The sequence below is a fragment of the Crassostrea angulata genome, chromosome 1 (genome assembly GCF_025612915.1).
Source record: "Crassostrea angulata isolate pt1a10 chromosome 1, ASM2561291v2, whole genome shotgun sequence".
In the NCBI taxonomy this organism is placed as follows: Eukaryota; Metazoa; Mollusca; class Bivalvia; order Ostreida; family Ostreidae; genus Magallana; species Magallana angulata.
Genome location: NC_069111.1, coordinates 48,029,469 through 48,052,729, shown reverse-complemented (window position 1 = coordinate 48,052,729; position 23,261 = coordinate 48,029,469). Strand labels below are relative to the sequence as shown.

General features: G+C 33.0%; 3 protein-coding genes across 3 annotated transcripts; all 3 read right to left on the bottom strand.

The window, feature by feature from the left end:
• Positions 1–1,181: 1,181 nt before the first annotated feature.
• LOC128162691 (complement C1q-like protein 3) lies at positions 1,182–6,322 on the bottom strand. The gene is made up of 3 exons (XM_052825955.1): positions 5,896–6,322; positions 1,927–2,147; positions 1,182–1,712 (listed from the first exon to the last, which is right to left on the bottom strand). Exons 1-3 carry the CDS (start codon positions 6,152–6,154, stop codon positions 1,425–1,427), a joined length of 768 nt encoding a protein of 255 aa, XP_052681915.1. The 5' UTR covers positions 6,155–6,322; the 3' UTR covers positions 1,182–1,424.
• On the bottom strand, positions 6,153–12,972 carry LOC128162674 (toll-like receptor 4). Its single transcript, XM_052825929.1, has 4 exons — positions 12,721–12,972; positions 6,711–10,867; positions 6,384–6,479; positions 6,153–6,201 (listed from the first exon to the last, which is right to left on the bottom strand). Exon 2 carries the CDS (start codon positions 10,795–10,797, stop codon positions 8,191–8,193), a length of 2,607 nt encoding a protein of 868 aa, XP_052681889.1. The 5' UTR covers positions 10,798–10,867; positions 12,721–12,972; the 3' UTR covers positions 6,153–6,201; positions 6,384–6,479; positions 6,711–8,190.
• A 2,566-nt stretch (positions 12,973–15,538) lies between these two features.
• Positions 15,539–20,689, bottom strand: LOC128162680 (toll-like receptor 4). Its single transcript, XM_052825943.1, has 2 exons — positions 19,632–20,689; positions 15,539–18,266 (listed from the first exon to the last, which is right to left on the bottom strand). Exon 2 carries the CDS (start codon positions 18,196–18,198, stop codon positions 15,604–15,606), a length of 2,595 nt encoding a protein of 864 aa, XP_052681903.1. The 5' UTR covers positions 18,199–18,266; positions 19,632–20,689; the 3' UTR covers positions 15,539–15,603.
• Positions 20,690–23,261: the final 2,572 nt, after the last annotated feature.

Below are 23,261 nucleotides of genomic sequence, written 5' to 3'. Positions count from 1 at the left end.
TTTGTAAAAGCAACAGTAAATGTTTTTATAGTCTGTCTCAAGTTATTTCTTCCATCACTTTTTGATGATTTTTAATAAAAATACACATACCTGTGAAAGAAATACAGTTGAAATCGATAAAAGGGAATTTATTCAAGATATCTTCATTGAACAATTATCATTTTTCACTCATAAAAGTTCACTGGAACGAAAACACATTTCTTACGGAGATTTATAATGGGAAATGTTAACATCTTTTCTCCATTCGGAAGTACTCGGGATACCTCGCGCAATTTTTCAACGTTATCATCCGGGCTTATTAATGGCTGAAGCAATGCAAAATCTCCGTAGACTTTCAATTTTTGGATGTGTATTGAAACCTGAAGCGGTAGAGGGGGCGTTTCAAAACAGATAATCTGGACATTTTTCATATTAGTGGATGAAAGTAGTTAAATAAAAATAAATATGTAACTTGCATTCTAATAAGTAAAACTTGGCTGCAGCTATAACAAGAAAATTGAGGAACCTTTTGTTTTAAATCTAATGAAGCCTTACTTCGCTTAGCCTAGCCAAGATCAGCCAAGATCCCCCCTCTCTCTCTCTACTCTCTCTCATATGATTTACAAGTTCATTTCAAACATAAGGATAATTTCAACAATGGGTATACATATGGACAATAGCTGTTTATCGATCTGAAGTTTACCATTTTTAATTCAGTTGCACTGTTTCAACCGCATGCGGTGTTGTGGCGGCAGCATGTCTTTGATGCGACTGAGTCTAGCAAGCCGCTAACGTAAACTTACATTAAGTATAACCAAATGGGTAAAACGACGATATTTTAAAACAAGCTCTAACTGTCCAGTCATTGGATAAAGAAATTAAATACAACGAAAGCAACGACACTTGTCCGACTTCATCCTGGCCCGGGGCCACAAAATTTAGACAAGCTCACTTTTGATCCCAGTCTCACTGTAAAAAGATCAAAAGTGACCTCATGTAAGTTTTTTGGCACCGGGGACAGGTCTGTATATTTCAAATTCACAGAACAGAGCAGATTTTGATAGTCTACAACTATTAATGGGCCTTTCTTATTAGGAGTTCCATATTCAGCTTGTTTTGATGAGCAAACTAGATTCATGTAGTAACATCCCACCGAAATTCAAGCTCTTGTTAAAACGACTCGAAAAAAAAAACTTTTTGGTTTGAACATACTTTTCTTTACTCACTCTTGAAGAAGAAACTAATTTTTAACAACTTTGTTCACAAAAGCATTTCTAAAATAAACTTTTTTCAACACAGTGGTTAATGAATATGATTATCAACAACACTTTAATTTGTATTTTCAGAAATTTTTTAAAGCAGCAACAGTTCGTCTGTATCTCTTGACAGAAGCATTTCAGACCTCTTTCAGACTACACTATGCGAGATCTAAGGACGGTGATCATTCAATCATCAGAAAACAAAATAGTTCCCGAAAAGGAGGAATACATATAACCATGAAGATAGGATGCTGTTTGCAGTATGCGCAGCCATACTTCCTGCCCTTGGCGCAGACTCAAGATGGCGGTGTTGGTCGCTGTGGACCACAGTGGTATACTCTCCGCCCACACTCTTATAATCATCTGTTCCCTGGGAACTTCTATCAAATTCACTTTCTGTGTAGTCTGCTCGGGATAGAGTGTGGAGTTCCGAGAGAAAGGGGACGGAAGTGACGTCACTAGATCCACTGCAGCCTAAAGATACGTATGTCGTGTCTTAATGTACTAATATACAAATCTTGAAAGTATTAAGGAGTGATATCACGCGCAACCAATGAGTTAATTGTATTTGAAATGTTCGTAGGTTTGTGAATATAAATATCATTTGTCAAAATATAGGAAGTAAAGACCAATGTTTGGTTCTAACGAGATTGAGGTCATACATTCGCCCTCCTTGTGAGAACAATACCTTACGTCTTCCCTGAGCTGCTACAGCAATATTAAACTGGTACACTCCGTCAACTGGTACCCTAAATCGACCAGTTTCAGGGTTATAACAATCACCAACGTTAGTGATGACGTTTTCAAACTTGGCGTCTTCATCATTTTGGACGCCGTTTATATTGCTGTTAAGACCAACAAAAAATGCCACTCTCTGAGCACGACTTCTCGTTACAGATGTTGAATTACCTACAAATAAAATGAAAACGAATTATACATAATTTAGATTTAGAAAAAATAGTTTGGGCATATTAAACATACATTCTAACATATTGTATGTACATTTAACTGGCGGTGTCAACTAAAAGGTTAGGTGGTGCGACAGCGTTGCAGCAATTTGGTAATGCATTACTACATAGCATCTATTGTTAAGATAAAGGTAAACGAATTTTGATTTTTTTTTTAGTGGATATGCTATGATAGTGCAGTAAACACAGTCACAGAATTAGGAAAGGGGGAGGGAGTACAAGACAGGATTTGTTTGCTAAAGGTAAAACAAGGGGTTTTAAATTTTCGGTCATCATTTTTGCCCAAAACCTAAAGTAGATCCGATTTTTTGAAAATTTCAGGTTTTTTTTAAACCAAAATGCATGAATAAATTAGTGTTATATGTAGAATTTATCATTGCTGAAATCAAATCTGAAATCTGTTTTAAAATCGGATAAAGTATTGCAGAGATTTGAAAGTAAAAAATTAAAAGATTTTTCTTGCAATTTAATTCCCGCGGTTTAACACTGTCGTGTATCCGCGCCGGTAGTGACATGTTTGGATAATGTGAAAATGGCGTATCCATTGCAAAAACAATGAGTGTTGTGTCCTTTTTTCTATCGTCAATGAGGTAAATATTAATTAAAATATCGTAATAGTCGTTTATATTTTTCTGAAGGTTTTGCAGTTGAAAAGAGTGTGCGTTATTTTTGTTCATCGTTAATAAAAACGACTTATTTGTAGAAAAATCAATCGTTAACGTGTCATTTTAACGCTAAAACCAAGAACTATTTCTAGATTACGTAGATAATATAACACATACTAAAAATCTGAAGCAGCCAAAATTTATTTAAAACATTAAGTTAACCAAATAAAATCAAACCAATTTTTTTTAATACATTAATATGTATAAAAATAGCAATAACTTCATGCACCTGCTAAAGAAGTAGTACGGTTTGGATGAATAAATTATTCCGGTTTGGATGCTAAAATATATAAATTGTGCAAATGGTACGGTTTGAATGATTTAAAGTTATAGCATTTTTGATATTTTAGACATAAAGAGAGCAGTTTGCATTTTATCGGTGTGCAGCCGAAGATACATCTTTTTTTTTTTTTTAAAATATTGGGTCATTCAATTACACAGCATGCAAAAGATGTATTTTAAGTCAGGTAAAAAGAACATAATGTACAGACGATGAATTCCTTCCTGTTCGACATTTTTATAAATGTGATGAAACCAAAATACTTCCACATGTTCGAAGGGAACTAAAACTGGATGAGTTCATTTCTTTAGACAAGCATGTTTTTCCTCTGATTAAATGGTATACAAATGTATTAGTATATAATTGATCAGAAATTGATTATTTAACAAATAAGGAATCATTCTTTGATCGAATATCATGAGTTGATTATTTTGGTCGGGGCGTGGTCAAACCCAATAAAGCTCGAAACGAAATTACACCTAACAATATCGAAAGAATGATTTCTTATTACTTATATTAATTTAATTCAAAGCAATTGTACTTTTAAATATTTGAATAAGCAAACGTCATTTGAATTTACTGGACTGAATATGAACAAATTGATACTTAGTGTTATCACATGAAAAAAACACTGAAAAATGTAAATATAGTTATATCAAGTTTTTTTTACTAACATTTCAAAAGACTACTTTCTTTAATTTTAAATTATAAAGAAAATATGAGTTGAAACATGAGGTACACAATAAAATGTAAGGAAAAAAAGATTTTCACCTTTAACCTGAAAAGCAATACATTATATTAACACCTTAACAGACAACTATCTTCTACTTTTATGGCAAGCGACTATATGATGTGTTTTTTAGTTATTCTGAAATGATATAATCGTGAAGTACGTTGGACGGAGAACGTGCTTGGTAATAATATTATGAAAGTGAGCCTCGTTTTCATTCAACACCAAGCCTGTACATCGCTAGACAAAGAAATTTCTACAATTATTTCACCCCCAGTGATACATGTATAATACGAAGTACCATAGATGTCTGCCAAGTCATATATTTACTCTGTTGTTAGAAATAGTTGGTCCAAAAAATTCAAGTGATGTCGAGACCTAAGTAAACATAGCCATTTTATATGTACATTTATTCAATCATAATTCTCACCAGAAAATCAAAACGATTCATATGTATCAATGTATATCAAGAAGTTTTGGTGACTCATGCGGGAAATGAAGGTGGCGTTACTGCAGAAAATGTACAAAACCCGAGTTAGTATTTAACATGAAAGTATAATGATAAAAAATTCATAGTTAAAAATTTGCCAAAGCGCAGTTGTTAGGCTGTTGCAAAACTAAAAAGTTGTTTGGGAACGTTTCAATTTTTAATTTAAAAAATTAGACATGCAAGTATGATATTTGATAAGTTAAATACTCTGTATCAAAAGTGATTATATTTTCATTTTCATGAAACCCATATCAGGATACCAATAATTAAAAATCCACGTTATCACGGTTTGTTCTGTGCAGTGCATCTATATATTATATCGTTTCAATTTTAAAAGAGAAAAAAAAATATTTGTATCATTAGTTGATTTTACAAACTTTAACATTTTTTAAAATTGGTATAATTCTGAATTTGACTGATCTCTTTTATTTTTTCACGTTTAAAGCCGATAACGTTATAGAAGCATAACAATTGAAACTGTCGTAAACACATGTGTTTTTGTGTCGGTAAAGATTTTGGTAAGGCTGAATCTTTCGAAATTAATTATATCGATGGAATGATTATACAACAGACTTAACATATTTGTAAAGCACTCTGTATGTCATCTTTATAAGCCAATTGCAAGTTACTTGGAGCGTGTGTAAAATTTAAATTCAAATTACGGTATATTAAGTTCTGTTGGCTTAAATGCACAAGTATTTAACGTGTATGTTTATTTTTTTAAACAATGTGACTTTATAGTATATGTCTATCACATGATGATATCCATAACATTGAAAGCATGTTTTCAATGAGGGCATGTATATCGCACAGTAGCGATGCTATATCCCGCTCGCGAGGGGAAATTAAAGGAATTGTTTACACTCACATATTAATTACATCCAAACCGTATCAGATGCGTATCCAAACCGTTCCTATTTTGAAAAACAAGGTCATCCAAACCTGTTCCGTTGTTCAAAATTAATCGACATAAACTGCTTATTTACATAATTTTAACATAAACTTCGTAGAACTTTAAAGATTTTATACACTTTTAAATATATCTGACGATCTTTTTCATGTAAAAGTAGACAATGTATGCCTTAAATAACACGAAAACTTTTCAAGAAGCAAACGGAACCACCATTTTCACTCTATCCAAACACGTCACTACCGGCGCGGATACACGACAGTGGTTTAAGTTATTAGTTACCTCGTATACTAAAAACAATTCGAAAAATTGTTATATCGTACTAAAACTTATTCGGAAAGTTTATAACTCGTTCATTAAATCATTTAGATTTTTTGTTTGATCGTACGAAGATTCATTCCGGTTTTGTCCGTTTGTTCATTTAACGGCTATGCAGAATCCTACTTCCAGCAGTAAATGCTTACTTCTACTTTTAACAATAACGGGAGAGCCACTATTTGCATCGGGCTTTGTTCTTTTACAATAGTTTTCTTTCGTACAATTTTTAAATGATTCAAGGAAAGAATGTTGCATATTTACGTCATGTTCAAATGTCATCAAGCTTATTTACTCACCTGAATCGCCAGGCACCCCTGGATCACCCCTATCTCCTTTTTCGCCCCTGTCCCCTTTGGGTCCTGGGGTACCAGGGGGCCCTCGGGGACCTCTTAAGGGGAGCTTGAGAGGGAGGGATATGCCGTCATCACACGTCACTTCCAAGCGACACGTCCCTTGGTTCCTAAGACGTGATTTCAATCCACCGCCTTTATTTTTGCTGTCGGTGAAGGAAACGCAAACCAATCCAAACAAAGCAAGCGGAACTTCAAACTTCATCTTTTAGACCAAAGGAAGAAATGAAGCCAAATAGTAACCTGTAGAGACTGAAAATGAAGATTTTCTCACGATTTATTAGAACTGTATTTGTGGTCATCTTGGAAATTACAATCGTTGTCAAGAAAGCGGGCCAAATAAATGCAAAAACGTATAAATCGTAGCTCTAATGTAGCGGGAGAAATCTTCTCTGATCGGTTCTTAATACGCGAAGCCAGAAACAGTGCATTACCCTAGATTGTCTACGTCCTTAAGAGGTCATCTAATGCAAGCTTATTTTCTTTATTGCCATTTTCCATTACTTCTGTACGGAAACTAATTGCTTTCACTAGAAAAAATTAACGAAAATAATAAGTGATGTCCAAGGAATTTTATCCTCAACATCATAAAAATTGACTGTTCTCAGTAATTCAAAAAACGTCTTTGAAACGCAGTAAGAATTTAAAAGAAATTGCCAAAAGTTTATTCGCTCTTTCAATTAAGAAAAACAAAGAGATAAATGTTTCATGATTAAATTATTTGAGCATATCAATTCAGAGTATAACTTTTAACATCTTACCTGCGCTACATTTGTGTTCTTCTGTGAAAGCCAGTGTGATTTTTAAAAAGTTTCCATATAATTACAGTTTACGTTTGGGCGACTTTTTACCGTAAAATCTATGCTAGCTACATCGTAAATTTTCTGATTATTGACAAACTTAACTGACGTTTATTCTTAATTTGTAAAGACCCACAATATCCTGAAATCGATCGGCAACTTTTGGATGGCCAAAGCTGAAAGCAGATCAAAGTTAAACTAAATGGTCGTATTAAGTTTTACAAGCTTCGACTAAAACCGTTCTTGGAGAAGTGCGGCCTTGAAGGATGAAAAATGTTCTAGTCAATGAATGCAGTTTATTCCAGAAAAATCTTCACAATAATGTTCTACAATGAAATGAATCAGAGGAGTCACGCTCACTTTACCTTTCATCCAATACAAAATAATTAGTTATGAATTTCATTATTTCATTTATCACCCATTTCACATCTTTTTATATACTCCATCGAGAATCTTCTGCTAATATCGACGGAGTTAATGGTAGATACATCTCCATATCGACGTGTAAATCAACGCATCCACCACCTTATATGCCAAGATGAAATTGACTGTTGAATTAGTGAATGAAGACTGTTTAAAATCAAAACGTAATCGTATCAAAATAATAAGCACCAATAATTATTAAACCAAACATTTATTTGACAAATACATACATTGCAGGAAAGCAATATATATCAATGTTGATGAATCCTCATTTCCAAATTTCTCATTATCAACCTCAAATAGTACAATTTTTATATGAATATTAGAATGATTAGAATGAATTCTCTTCATACAAATTGTAGAATTATCACATTAATATTAAAATGATATTTACAACAAAAAGAGGAAGTATTTAATCATGGTAATATAATATGCAACAAGACAATTTCAAAATTACTTGACTAGTTTTTGCCTCGATGGCTACTTTGTTGTTTTTTTAATCTTTAATATTTTATTCTCGCATAATTTTGAGCTTCATTGTAGTGTTTATTTTTTTGTCACTGTAGATTATTTCTTTAAATTGAGGAATCGTTTAACTTGAATGGTTCCCAGTGCCATGGAAGTACTGAATTGAAGGCAATGTTCAGGAAAGAAATCGGTTGTTGAATCATTAATTGTATTCTATTAAATGCAAGACAAAACGTGATATATAGTTTATCTGGATAAATGTCATACTGACCACATGCGTAAATGTTAATACGTTGAAATATATTTCAAAATTATGAAAAAAAATAATATTTCTAAAAATAATAACAGAGCATCTTCAAGATGCAGGTGCAAAAAACAATAGATTGCAATTTACAAACAGTTGTCATTCTAAACGACTAATTTAAGGACAGGAAAAATCAGGCAATACTTTAGACATATCATTTAACTCTTCCAAAAAAAGTCAACAGTGTTTTTGACTATTGCACATATCACCGTGATATTTTATTGGATTTTTATTCTGTTCGTTTTGTTAATCAGCTTTAGCGGCTTCTCTCACTATTAGTCTTAGTGAATTCCAGAATTCTGCTCTATTGTTCTCATCATTAGGGTATTCCAGATAGGCGTTCTCCTTCACTAAAGACATAAGTCGGATCGATGAACGAATTTTACAGCTATCAGTCGGCAATCCTCCGTACATGATAAGAAAAACCGATTGATCGTCTCTGGAGTACCTATTGTCTGTGAGGGCCATCTCTAGTTCATACATACACCACTGAGAGCACAAAAAGTTCTCCGTTACAACACACAAAACCTTTCTGCTGTTACATATTGCCTTGGTTATGTTCTCGCCGATTGATTTGCCAGGTGTAAAATCTCGCTCATGGAGACACAGTTTCAAGTCTGACACTTCCTCTAATTCTGACGTCATTTCCTGTATGACAAAATCCTTCTCCTCATCGGCATATGAAACAAAAGCGTCATAGTCAAATACTCTGCCATAGGATTTGTGTGACGTGGTAGTGCTCCATTTTGACATGTAGTAGAAATATCGAAGTTTCCACCGGTAGCGATGAATAATTCCAACAATAATAAACGCAAAGAAAACAACAAAAAGTCCAGATACCACACCAATGATTTCTTCGTAATCATCGCACTTCTTTCCTAGTGTCTTGCTGATCATTTCTAAGTCGCTGCTATTTTTAATAACTCGATGCATATTCTGACAAATATCTGAATAATTTATAGTAATTTGCTCTCTGCATCGTAACATCCATTGAAGAAAATTTAATGAGTCACAAGTGCATGGAATTTCGTTTCCTGTCAGTATAACATTCATTTGATGTTTCTGTTGTCTCGATTCAAAGATCTTTATGGTAGAATCCGAAAATGGCAAGAGTTCATTAAAAGAAAGATCTAAGGTAGTTAATGAAGGCATCTGGTTTAAATGTATTGAAAAATCTCTCAGTAAATTGTAACTAAGATTTAATATTTCCAATGATTTAAGGCCTTCAAATATGCCAGGAGCTGCAAAGCGGATAACATTCGAGGAGAGATCCAGTGACATTAAATTATAAAGATTTTTGAAGTAAGCCGAGTTTGGTTTGCTCATGCAATTTCCTAACAAGTTACTGCTGAAGTTAAGGTATTTCAAGGTGGTACCATATTCAAAGAAAACTGTCGATAAATTAGATATAAAATTATGAGAAAAATCAACGGTTTCAATTTTGTAGAGTCCGTATACTGGTCCTCTAAGAATTTGAAAAAAGTTATGACTGAGATTTATTTTTTTCACACTGTTATTTGGATCCAAGGTAATTTTACCTATCTCCGAATTAAGATAAGAACTAGAGTAATCCAAAGTCTCTAACAGAGGAGGTGCGTAAAATCTATAACCTTGAGAATTATACTTTGATAATGCCTGAGTAGACTCGGAGTAGAATCGACCCGGGGGCGTTGAGGAACACTCATCGGAGTTGTAACATTCCATGAAATCTTTACTTCTTCCGGTAAAATGTGTCGAATGTTGTTCCTGAAGGTCCAGAAATTTTAGACTCTTCATGCCTTTCACGGAAAGAATATACCTTCCGAATGCTAGTTTATTGTCTGCTAGATCTAAATAGGTCAGATTTGGGGGTAAATAAGAAGATGCATTCTCTATGGACATCTCGAGTCTATTGCTGCGAAGAGAAATAAACTCTATGGAACTATTCAGGAATATCTTGACCATATCATGTGTAAGATACGTTCCTATTCCAAACGTGCAGTGGATTTTATCCAGTTTTAGCGTTTTCATGCTTTTGGGTAGTGAAATATTTCGTAGTAATATAAAAGAAAGTAGTTCGTTATAGGATAAATCTAAATATTGTAGATTTGATAATAGTGACAAGCTTTCTTTATCGACTGATCGAATTGCGCAACCAGACATGTCTAAATATTGCAGATGAGAAACACTCTTGAAAAAACCCTCAGACAGGATTTTGATCGAGCACTTCGTGCGATTTCTTCGTCCGGACACTATAAGTTTTGTCAGCTTAGTTAGCTCTATATATGTATCATGATGTAAATCATGTGATGGGGAAAACCTTTTGTCATTTGTGGTAAAACTGAAATTGCCTTCTTGCAGGCCGTCAATGATTAAAATTCGTAGAGATGTAGTGTATTTGAATATTTCTGGATTATAATGAGTTGGGCCCTTCACTCCATTAAAAGACAAGTCTAGAACTTCTAAGTTACTTAGATATTGGAATACAAGATCTGGAAGACTGATTTTGGAGAAATTTAGATTATTATTTGACAAATTCAATACTTTGAGGTAGGGAATCCATTTAAAAGAGCTATTAGACAGGGTTTCTAATTCATTGTAAGATAGATTCAATTCTTTTAAAGTTCTGGTATAGTTTTTGGTAATCATAACCGTTTGTAATTTGTTATGGGATAAATCAATACTATATACTGCTATATTGGTGAAACTAGAAGGAATTTTGGTCAGTCCCTTTCCAAAACAGTCCATATGATAAAGCTGTCGAAAATTGTTCATTGGAAAACAGCTACACTTTTCTTCGTTGTATAAAGATAGTCCAAGCAAGCACGCATTAGTGCATAGAAAAATTATAAGACAATGAATTGGATGTTCCATTTTCACTCAATCCTTAATACATTTCTGTCCAAGTTTTGTCTTTTTCCGTGAAATGTCTTTGTTGACCAATCTGAGAATAGAATTAATTTTTGATAAATATTTTATTTTTAGAAGTTTTTACGCATGTTCTTCCAGTTTTCGCTCCGATGACACTTTCTTCGATCAGCTGTCGCCCAACAAATTTAATTATGCGCTTTCATTGGCTAATTTTGTTGATCAAGATAACTCGTACACAGACTCGTATTTTCGAAAGATATTCAAATGATGAGTGAAGAAGTTCTTATAACACGATGAGTATATGATGTATACTTTGGACATTCAGAAGGACGTGATTATGTTTCTTGCATCAAAGTATCGTTTGAATATCGTTTGAATATCCTTCTAAAATACGAGTCCGCGAATGAGTTATATTGATCAACATTAAACTGACCAATGAGAGCGCCACAGCTGATCGTTTTACCGGAGCGTAAACTGGAAGAAAATGCGTAAACACTAGTACTTCTAAAATTGTTGCCGATGTTTAAATTTTGCAGGTATTTCTAAAAACTAGTCCTTCCCCGATCTATTGGTACCTAGAGTGCAAGGTTTAACGTTAAAAAAAAATAATACGACGCGACCGAAATCGGGAGGTAGCGATTTTTTCGAGTTTTGATTCCTCCCTTGTGTGTTTTATTGTATAGAGGTGGTAGTATTAAAAAGTGAAAAACTTCGTGACTAGTCCCTGTGATCTTATCATAAATTTTCTAACCTACAGACTTGCATTAAGGGGACCACTTAAATATTGCAATCGAGATTTGTGATTAACTGTTATAATGTTTTGATATTTGAAATAAACATTGTAATACCAATTTTATATTTTTACGTTCGCCAAAGTTTTTCTATTTTTTTTAAAAAACATTCTTTTAATCTTGAAATGAACACATGCGTGTAAAAGACGAGAGAAATAAGTGAAAGAACATATATTCTATAAACGAACTAGTTTAATTACTTTAAGTGTACTTAATCGATCAATATATGTTGATATAAAATATTTTTATATGATGAGGTAAATGTGTAACAGCTTAACATTAAAATGGTTGTTTATAATAGGAGTGTCATTGTTTTTGACATTTATTTTAAGTATACTCTGATCCGAGAATCCTCTCTGATTTTTAGAGGGCTCGATGGTCGTAGCCATTGTTAGACTGTATTGATCTCCTTTAGAAAAAGAGCTCTATATTAAGTATATAAAATATAAGTAATACTAAAACTTAAAAGGTAAAAATATATAGATTTTTCTTTACTAGGTAATAGTTTATAGGTTTATAGTTTCTCAAACAAATCATATCTTAAAATGTTTGGTAGGTCTGAATGTTAATTTGTTTATAATTACCATCCAGCTTCCTTAATCCTAGCTATTATGATCAGGCGGGAGAGTCAGAGTCCGTGCTATTCTAGTTTTCATGGTTTGTTTTCTTTCCTTGTACATTTATATTATTGATTATATTTTGCCGATCTGGTTACGTGTAGATGAAGTATTAAATGATTTTTTAGATGTTAATTCTGGTGTATATTACGTACTATCCAGTTACCAACAAGATGTAAAAGCTGTTCAAATTTTACTAATTCTTTACAAACGATATGATAATACAATTACTGAATAATATCAACTTAGGTTGCATTTCAGAGACCGGTATCAGAATAATGTTTCAAATGTTTAATTGCAATGAATTTTTTACAGCGATCTTAGATTATTTTTTAGAAAATTATTGTTTCATGTAAAACAATAGTTTGTTCTCTGCATTGACATGACCTTGTCCGAGTGCCTTCTCCACTTGATATGACAAAGTGAAGACCAACATCTACTGTATAACACAATAGAAATGTTAATATTCTTATAAATAAATAAATTTCACGGATTTTTTCTCCATTTCTGTCTCTCACCTTCAGTCTTTAACTAGATCCAGCTGTCTGCTTCATATGATGTTGTTGCACCGTTTTTAATATCTTTACTACTTTTCAGGATATTGTTTGACAGCATTCCATATCTTCTCTTCCTTCTTGAAGAGATAGCCCAACAAACACACGGTGACTTGATAATTCGTAACATCACCTCTCTTGTCTGGACTTTATTTCTTCCCTCTTGAAGAGATCACTCAACAAACAAGTTTTTGACTTGATTCATCATGTAATATGAGGGAGGGTTCTCTCCAGCTGTTGATTAATGTCTAATCATAGATTTAAATTACCGACCTATGGAGTTTATATAAATATTGGTATCAAAATACAGGGAAATGCTATGAACAAGGATTGAGATAATTTTTTAAAGTAGTGTACTAGGAGCAATAAAAACATTTAGTATTTTTTATTTGAATACTGTGCTAATTTGATAAAGTTGGTGATAACGCAAACAAACACGGAAGAAGTGTTGGATAAATAGAGGTACACTGTAACCTGAGAGACATCATGAAGTGTGCAGGAAAATTACAGAGGAGAAATTTCCCACGTTTGGAATTTATTCAGTATTCAGCACTTTAAAACGCATCATTTCATTCTGATAATAATAGCAATCTAAAACATAATATGTACAGTCTGGAAAACATAAATACATGTATATACGTTATATGATGTTCAGATACAGAACTATAGTGAGACATACGAAGTGGAAGAGTACATCTTTTCTGTAAAACATGAACAAAATGTTTGAATGTTTGCGTTTGACCGAGATGGATGATTTTAAGTTATAGGAAGTAATTTGCTGCTCTACGTACACGCTGTGGTTGTGTCTACAAGGCTGCGTTCAAGATCGTAGGAGCTAGCCTATAGCCGCTAAGTCGTGGATATATAGGTCTGTTGAACGGATTGCTAATTTAGCCGCTATGTCTCTGATTTGAATTTGGAAATATTCAAATACACACTTATTACATCGACATAATTTGTTAGTTTTAAGCGAAAATATATATAACTTACTGAATGAACAAACAAATGTACCAATCTTGAATTTAGCATTTAAAATTTAGGCTACGAATATCTCAGTGGCGGAGAGGATCGTTCATCATTGAAGCTGCTACGGTGGAAGCCCTGCGTAGCAGGTACGATCTTAAACGCATTCCAGAACTTAAGAAAGTATAAGCTTAGAATGGTCTCATTATCTACTTCTTATTAATATTTTCGGGATTATTACTTTTTTGGCTGTAAAAGATGTTGTGACTTGTATTTGAATATATATATGTCATATATATATATGTCATAATCACCGAGAACTCACCTTTTCAACAACATTCTTGTCAAATGTGATTTGAAATAATGTATTATGAGGATCAACTTTGACAAAAAACGATGAAATATACAATAATAAATTAATAAATACTTTTAAAAATCTACATTAGTAAAAAAATATATATATATTTGGGTGTTATATTAATCGGGACCCTCTTTAATGCAGGTAAATTTGATTTTCACCAATAATTATTTTTAAATTGTTCGCCTTTTATGTGGTAAAATGACAAAAGATATATTTTGAAACTATACCTCACTTTATTAAATGACAAAAAATTAAAGGATATGGGTGAAAAATATTTTAATTAGCAGAGTATCTCTAAGTTATTAGTCTGAAATACAAAATTTAAATGAGGATCAAATGCTTGAAAAAAAAGGCTTGTAGAAACATATGTGGGCTGCTGAAATGTTTTTGTTTTTTATGTCAAACAATTATCATATTAACTCATGCTATTCAATATAGTTGCAAGCTTTAGTCCTATTCAAGTATACAAAAGTCCTTTTAATTGTAACAAGAAAGAAAGCATTAATCATTTGGGGAAAAATTATGCTTTATCTGGAAGTGAAGCCCAAACAATGGTGTTAGATTTATTAAATACATCAACAAAAACGTTCCGCTTGGTTTTATAAATTTCAGTTGCATTTTATCTTCTTGTATTCATTTCTTAATGATCGATTTTCGTTCATCAGCTATCTGATGGCACAAGCTTTACCCACTTAATGTTGAAATCTCAATTTAGCCGGAAATTAATCTTCCTCATTTTTGACATGGAGTTAGATGCTTCAATTGGTAAACATGAAGACGTTAAAATTAAATCATTTTTTCTAGTTTTCTGCGGTTTTCATGGTGCATAGTAGATGTGACCTATTGGCATCCCTTCACATCTGGTTGGGATTTCTGTCTATCACAGGATAACCCCCAGCCTAATTCGGTACCTAAGTTCAGCCAGGTGGACTGGGACAATAGAGAACTACATGCCAACAAATCAGAAGTGGGAATTTTAACACCATAACATGAACAATTTAATCACTTCATTAATTGTAAATAGAGAAATTCTAAAGAAAAATAAACCGTGAAATCTCTATAATAAAAAAGTAACATTGTGTATACAGGCACGTTGCCTCGTTTTTGAAAGTGGTGAGGGGGGAAACTCATCCAAAAAAATTTGACAAGCAAACAAAAAGATGACTTTCCAAAATCCTAATCCGGGGGGGGGGGGGGGGGGGGAAGTATACCTTTAACTTTATAACCTCCATTTCACTGGTTATTCGATTCAATTTTTTTACATGGGCCCATAAAAGAGGGGGGGGGGAATTCAATGTCAATACAATACAATTTTTTGTATGTAAATTTAAGAAAAAATCTTTCCTGCGCAAAAAAGTTTGAGGGGGGCTGCCCCCCCCCCCCCCACCCAAATGATTTTCAAGATATCATAAACATAGAATTTTAAGAATGTTCAATAATTTGCATAAAACTAATTAACGAATTAAGTCTGATATTCTAAATAGTAATTAATTTTTAATAAAAACCAGTTTTTAATATCATCATTAAGGTTTTTTCCCAGCTATTAGTCTTAGTGAATTCCAGAATTCAGCTCTGTTACTCTCATCATTAGGATATTCTAGATAGGCGTGTTCCTTTACTAAAGACATAAGTCGAATCGATGAACGAATTTTACAGCTATCAGTCGGCAATCCTCCATACATGATAAGGAAAACCGATTGATCGTCTCTGGAGTACCTGTTGTCTGTGAGGGCCATCTCTAGTTCATACATACACCACTGAGAGCACAAAAAGTTCTCTGTTACGACACACAAAACCTTTCTGCTGTTACATATTGCCTTGGTTATGTTCTCGCCGATTGATATACCTGGTGTAAAATCTCGCTCGTGGAGACACAGTCTCAAGTCTGACACTTCCTCTAGCTCTGGCGTCATTTCCTGTATGACAAAATCATTCTCCTCGTCGGCATAAGAAACAAAAGCGTCATAGTCGTATACTTTACCATATGATTTGTGTGACGTGGTAGTGCTCCATATTGACATGTAATAGATATATCGAAGCTTCCACCGGTAGCGATGAATAATTCCGCTAACAATAAACGCAAAGAACACAACAAAAAGTGCAGACACAACCCCAATAATTTCATCGTAATCGTCACATTTTTTCATAAGAATCTTTCTGATCAATTCCAAGTCGTTGCTGTTTTCTACAGAATGCATATTTTGACAAATATATGAATAATCTACTTCGACAGTTTTTTCGTGACTAAGCATCCACTTAAAAAAATCAAGGGAGTCGCAAGTACATGGAATCACATTTCCTGTCAGTATTATTTTCAGTGACTGCAAACGTTGTCTTGATTCTAGGAACTTAATTGTAAAATCGGAAAATGGCACAAGTTCATTAAACGAAAGATCTAGTGTTCTTAAAAAAGGCATCTGGTGCGTTCTAAATGAAAAATTTCTAAGTAAATTGAAACTAAGATTCAGTGTTTTCAGAGATTCCAAACCTTCAAAAATGTCAGGGGAAACAAAGCGAATAACATTTGATGAAAGGTCCAAAAATGTCAAATTTCTGAGATGTACAAAATAAGTCGCGTTTGATTTGCTCATCGAATTCCCTAACAAGTTACCTTTGAAATTAATATATTTTAACGTGGTACAATATATAAAGAAATCTGGCGATAGATAAGAAATAAAGTTATTTGAAAAATCGCATGTTTCAATTTTTTGTAGTCCATAGACTGGTCCCCCGAGATGTTGAAAAAAGTTATGGCTAAAATTTATTGTTTTCAAATTGTTATTCGGGTCAATATAGAGTACATGAATATTCGAACTCAGTGATGAACTAGAAATGTCTATTGTTTCTAGATGGGGAGGTAGGTAGAGTTTTACGCCTTCTTTCGAACGAAACAATGAAATTTCCCGATTAAGGACCGGGTGAGTATGCTGCGTACTTAATGAAGAGCACACCGTCGCGTGTTTACAGATCATAAAATCATCAGTTTTACCGGTAAAATGGGATGATGATTGACCGCTTAGATTAGCAAACTTAAGATTCCTCAAAGCATAAGCCGTAAGAACATATGCTCCAAAAGTCAATCTATTGTCGGAGATATCTGCATTTGTCAAATTTGGAGGTAAATAGTAATACACACTGCGTGCAGCCATCTCTATTCTATTGCTTTTAAGGGAAATATTTTCTATGGAAGTATCTCGGAGAGCATGTACCATATCTTCTGTTATGTATATACCCCTGCCAAATGTGCAATGGATTTTGTCCAGTTTTAGTGTCTTTAGACCTTTGAGGGTTGAAATATTTCGAATGGAATGAAAAGAAAGTTGTTCATTATAGGACACGTCCAAGTATGTTAAATGTGATAAAGGCGACAAGCTTTCTCTGCCGATTGATTGGATTGCGCAACCAGACATGTCTAAATACGTGATATTAGATACACTGTCGAAAAAGCCTGCTGACAGATCCGTAACTAAGCACTTGGAGCGATTTCTTCGTCCGGACACTATCAGTGTTGTAAGTTTGGTTAATTCTATTGTGTCATGGTTTGTTACATATGATGGAGCGCACCTTTTATTTTTTGTTTTAAAGTCGAAGTTGCCATTTCGCAAGCCGTCAATGACTAGCGTCTCCAAAGATTCAGTATGACGAAATATTTCTGCATTGTAATGGTCTGTACCGATGACGTCATTGTGAGACAAGTTCAGGACCTTTAGGTTACTCAGGTATTGGAATACCAGATTGGGAAGACTTGTGTTGGACAATCTGAGAATATTATAGGACAAATCTAAAACTTCAAGGTATGGAATCCAGTTAAAACTGTTATTCGAAAGGATGCTTAGTTCATTGTGAGATAAATTTAATTGTTTCAAAGTTCTAGAAAAATGATTAGTTATTGTAACGTTTCGTAACTTGTTTCGTGATAAATCAATGCTATAAACTTCGGTGTCTTTGGAAGGAATTGGTATCTCAGTCAATCCTCTATTGGAACAGTCCATGTGATAAAGTTCTTTAAAGTGTTCTAATTGAGCACAAACACATTTCTGTTCATTGCAACAAGATCTTCCTCGCGCGAACTCCTCAAAGCAGAAAAAGATAATAAAATACTGAATGCAATGTGCCATTTGTCACTCAATACTTGAATTGTCTTAATCTTGTATCATTTCATGAAGTATTTGCTCTCTTTGTTGATCTAAAAAAAATTGTTACAACGATTTATTCATATTTTTCACTATTATTATATAGTACAAAAATAAAGTAAAGATCTTTCTGCGAATGAAATTTAATGTTTGGGAACAAAAACTACCTAAGCGGGTTGATTTAAGGAGGCTGGTTCACGATCTTAGTTATTTTTTTCTATTTTTGGTGTTTACGATGCTTTAGTAATGCAGTTCTAATAATCAACAAAGATTTGAGTGTCAGTCGTAGAGTTATGTAATGTTATGTAAACAAGGCTCGAGCCATGTCCTTATTTACATTGGTTCAATATATACAAATAAAAGTTATTTTCTAAGTTGGTTTTTCTTCATGCTAATTTGTCTTGAACAAAAAAAAGCACTTTTGAGTTTCGGTGACATTTAATTTAGTTAAAAAAGTGTGTTTTTTCGTCAACATTCAAAATGTAAACGAAAACATGAATTTGATTTGTTCACATAACAAAGAAGTGTGAGCTCTCTATCCCGCTTAAAACTCGACGACTGACACTCAAATTTTGGTTGACTATTAGAAATGCGTCACAGAAGCATTGTAAACATTTAAACAGAAAAATAAGTTTTGACAAAAATTATTGCCATGTTTCTTTAACTGAAACATTAAAGTTAGTGGAATTTTTTTATCCGAATCTTTTCTTTTCTTTTAATGTGTTCCCACAAATACCGTGCAATGTTACATGCAACATATAATTTGATATCAATTAAGTTGATATTGAATAAAAAGAAATTGTATTATTTATTGACTTGATATGAATTTCATATTGGGTTGAAAATTGAAAACAATATATCTATTCATATATACTTTATAACGACATCTCTTCATCATGCGCGGATCCAGAAAATTTTTCCAGGGGGGGTCCGAAGGATAATTGTGTTTGCCAGGGGGGGTCCGAGGCATATTTTCGCGATAATTTTACTATGTAAATTTAATAAATTTTCATTTTCCAGGGGGGGTCGGGACCCCCCCGACCCCCCCCCCCCCCCTCTAGATCCGCGCATGTTCATAGATATACTTCTAATTCCTTGTTTATTTACGTTCATGATATCTTTGATACTTTATGCACCAACTTCTTCTTTGTATGCTGTAGCATATCTATGAATATAGCCTACAGCTCATATCAGATTTTAACCCGGTCCTCGCAGATGTGGGTTTTACAAGCATGACTTAACCATTATTTATATTTACAAAACATTATTAAAATAGTTGGATTTTTGGAAATGAAATTTCCATTAAGTTAGTGCCGTGTGATGTGGGCATGAGACTTTGAAATTCAAATCCAAAACATACATGTATATTGATTCATGTTCATTGATAATAAGAAAAACACGAGGTATCAATTTCTTACCTTCGGCATCTAGTTACGTCTTTAAACCACTGCCTTTGTAAACGTAGAAAAAACTTTTCACCTCTCTTTTTTATTTTATTTCGTTCCTTCCTTAAGGAAGGTTTCCCTTTTCTCAAACGGTTATTGCATGTGCTAAAATTAAAGGTTTTTCCTTTGATTGATGTTTTTTCCTTGAAATTCAAAACTGAATTTTGAGCATTTTAAAAAAACCTAAGATTATTGCCTATTGGAATCATTTTATACAGGAAAATACTTAGTACGGTACATAAGGATATAGTATTGTAATGAGCGTATCAGGAGCAAAATTGATTTGTTAATTGTCGATCGAATTCGCTCCTAAATCAAATGGGAAGTACCGTATGCTAACACGGAAATATAAATTCACCACACACACGCACTAACACACACATGCACAAAAAACACAGCATGTTTAATTCGGTTACACTGTAATTTGGAAGATGCCCGGGGTAGGAAAAGAATGTTGTGTTAGAGAGGTTGAGTGCATAGAATTCAGAATTATTATGAAAAGTTTTGTAATAAAAAGTAATCGTTAATCGTAATTCAATATTAAGTTTACTATTAAATATAAAAAAGATGTCAAATTATATAAATCACAATGCTAATTTCTATTTCTTTCTCCCTAGTTAAAATTATCATTGCTGCCAATACTGTTCTTGTAGTGAATATTTCTCATCAAACCTGACTTTTGATATTGTCATCAAAAGTAGAAAAACCAAACAAACAAACAAACAAATACTCCTTTTCTATATATCATTATTGTGTTTTAATTAATACTGTAAGGTATAGTTAAAAATAAACAGCGGATGTTTCTGCAATTATGCAGATACATGTATATTGATATCTAAAGTCGAGGCCTTTTTTTGAAGAGCATAGTATATCTGGGAATCATGTTTCTTATGAAAATTACCAACATACACTTAACAAAAACGTGTTTATACTGATTAATGGAATAATTGGAAAATTATGGGAAAAAAAATGAAATGAAATTTTCAAGATTTCGTAACGTCTTTCAACAACAGCACATATGACGGCACTAATTGAAAACACTTACCCGTGCTGTAACATAAAAACAAGAACTAGTTTTTTTCAGCACGTTCTGCTTATTCATTGCAAATTTGTGATTGACATTAGTTAAACAATAAAATGCTTTCTGTGGTGATTTATTCGGGATATGAAGGTAGCGACATTGCAGAAAAATATGTATTTTTTTCTGCAATGATCGCTACATTCATAACCTGCATGAATCATTAAAGAAAGCATTTTATTGAAAGTTCACGAGTATTCACTGAGATTGGTTCAGTTCCTGTGAAATTTCGAGCGAAAGTATGAGTGTTCAGATAATATTCTCAAAATACGTACAAGTACTGGTCGTTTTTTATATCATATCCTACTTCGATTTATGTTGAAACATGAAAAATGTATGTCTTCTTTCACCATCTAGCGGTTATTTATATTAAACGATGATATTCAGAACAGAGTTATCGTTCGTGTTCAACCACATGTAGAGTGGTTGAAAATATAAACATTGGGTTGCTTAATAAAATCATAGCCATGTTTTATGCCTGTGGTGTGCAATACCATGTTTTTAGAAAAATAATGGGTGTCTGTTTTGCACAAAAACCTAGTATATCGAACCATTTCCAAGAAACATTCTGCATAAAATACATGTAATATAATCTGTTTCACTATTGATGCTATTACTAGGTCAGGCGCGGATCGAAAATTAATCCCACGGGGGAAGCATATCAATTGTTGCAACAGCAGACAAAACCTACTTTTTTTGGTATTATCACAATCACTTTATTTTTAGGACATATTTTATCCACCCATTAATAAAGATAAAGTTGAAAATCAATAAACCTCTAGATTTTATATTTGATTAAAAATACCTAGATTCTAGAAATAGACTATAAACATGAGGCGTGATTATTACTGCAAAACTGAAAGGGTCAAATAAAACCACGTGGTCTAAAATTTAAATGAATTAACTATACGTTTCCGTAAGAAAAAGAGGGAATAATACTTGGTAGATGTAAATATTCTTTAATAATAGTCTCAAATGCATACACTTAAAGATATGTTTGCAGTTTTTAGCGCTGTTTTTCTGTGTTGGAAACCCGATCTAAACTGTGTCAGTGTGATGATCTGTATTAAAAGGAGACAGTGATGGATGTGCAATGTTATGCATTGTTACTAATTAAATATTCTGGTTTTTTATGTAAGAAGATATGAGAATGTTCAAATGCATATTCATAAGCAAATCACGGAAGTGTAAATCTGCGTATGACCGCAAAAAAGTAATCGAGAGAACAATCCCGTGATTAGGGGGAGGATTCACAGTAATTTTGTTTACATAATTAGATAGTGAAATTACTTTTTTGACGCTCAAAAAATTATTCCTTCAAAACTTTCGTTACAAAAAAATAACTTTTATCGATAAACCAATATACCACCATTTGAATTCATAGCTGATCACAGAATAAATTAAACAAAACGTCAATATCATCCCTTTTGGTGGCCCCTCGACTCAAGAATAACTCGATTATGAATTCGAAAGGTCTATCAAAGTTTTTAGAACTTGTGTCCAATCCTTTTGGCATTATTAGTCAATAAAGTAAGTTCAACTCAACAAACGTGCATGCCGACCACGCTTTTGTGTCGCCTTCTTGTTCACATAGTAAAACTGAATATGCTTGCAACATTACATGTTTAGGTGATAATGAGTATTAAAACTGGAGTATTTACTTACCGGACGGGTCAGTGAATAAATTAATTGGAAATTATCATCAATACTTTTAAATGCGTTTGAACTGAATTGTATAAATAGCAGAAATTTTAACTTATGTAGATCATCAAATTGACAAAGTTTGGGTCAAGTCTCTAACATACCAAAACAACGTTAAAATCGGCATAAATGTATATACCTTAAAACAGTGCCCAAAGACCATTGAGGAAAAACTAAACCATTTGTTCAAGCGTGCCGTCTATGCCTTTGACCCAACGTTTTTCTATATGTATTCTTGTACATTCGTCTTCTCTGAAACCACTATGCAATATAAACCTTTAGGTAAAGGGTTATTGATATAAATAAAAGTTGTAACCCCCGTCGTCTCAGGAAGAAAATAATGATTGTGAAAAAATTCCTATTGGGCATGATGTTGTTTTTTTCAAACACAAGATTTATTCAGTTAAAAATCATCTTATATTCATAGGCCGTCTTTTTAAATAAAACAAATGACCCAGTGTCTTCAACTTTCTGAAAGGTATATCTTATAAATTTTGTTTTAAAGTTAATATTTATGTTTTGAATTTCTGTTTGTAAAAGGAAATGACAAAAAAGTATCCTTGAAGTTAGATTTTTTTTTTAAATATAATATTAATATAATATCATATAAAATCAGGCGCATTCATTCTGGGGAGAAGGACGAGGACTCAAAAGGGTTTGTTTGGGAAATCTTGAATAACAAATCAAGACAAAAAAGTTAATTGTTTGTTTTAAACTTAATAAAGTGTTTGGTATGAACAGTTCTTAGTTTTATTTATATTATTTCCTTTGTTGTCATGAAAACAACAAAAATATAAGATATTTTATGAGTGTTTAATTTAGTT

Excerpts from the sequence above, each read along its gene's own strand:
- LOC128162674 (XM_052825929.1), bottom strand. The coding sequence starts at position 10,797 with ATGGAACATCCAATTCATTGTCTTATAATTTTTCTATGCACTAATGCG.
- LOC128162691 (XM_052825955.1), bottom strand. The coding sequence starts at position 6,154 with ATGAAGTTTGAAGTTCCGCTTGCTTTGTTTGGATTGGTTTGCGTTTCC. Across the intron at positions 2,148-5,895 it reads AGGGGTGCCTGGCGATTCAG|GTAATTCAACATCTGTAACG; the intron begins GTGAGTAAATAA and ends TTTTATTTGTAG. Across the intron at positions 1,713-1,926 it reads CAGCTCAGGGAAGACGTAAG|GCTGCAGTGGATCTAGTGAC; the intron begins GTATTGTTCTCA and ends ACGTATCTTTAG.
- LOC128162680 (XM_052825943.1), bottom strand. The coding sequence starts at position 18,198 with ATGGCACATTGCATTCAGTATTTTATTATCTTTTTCTGCTTTGAGGAG.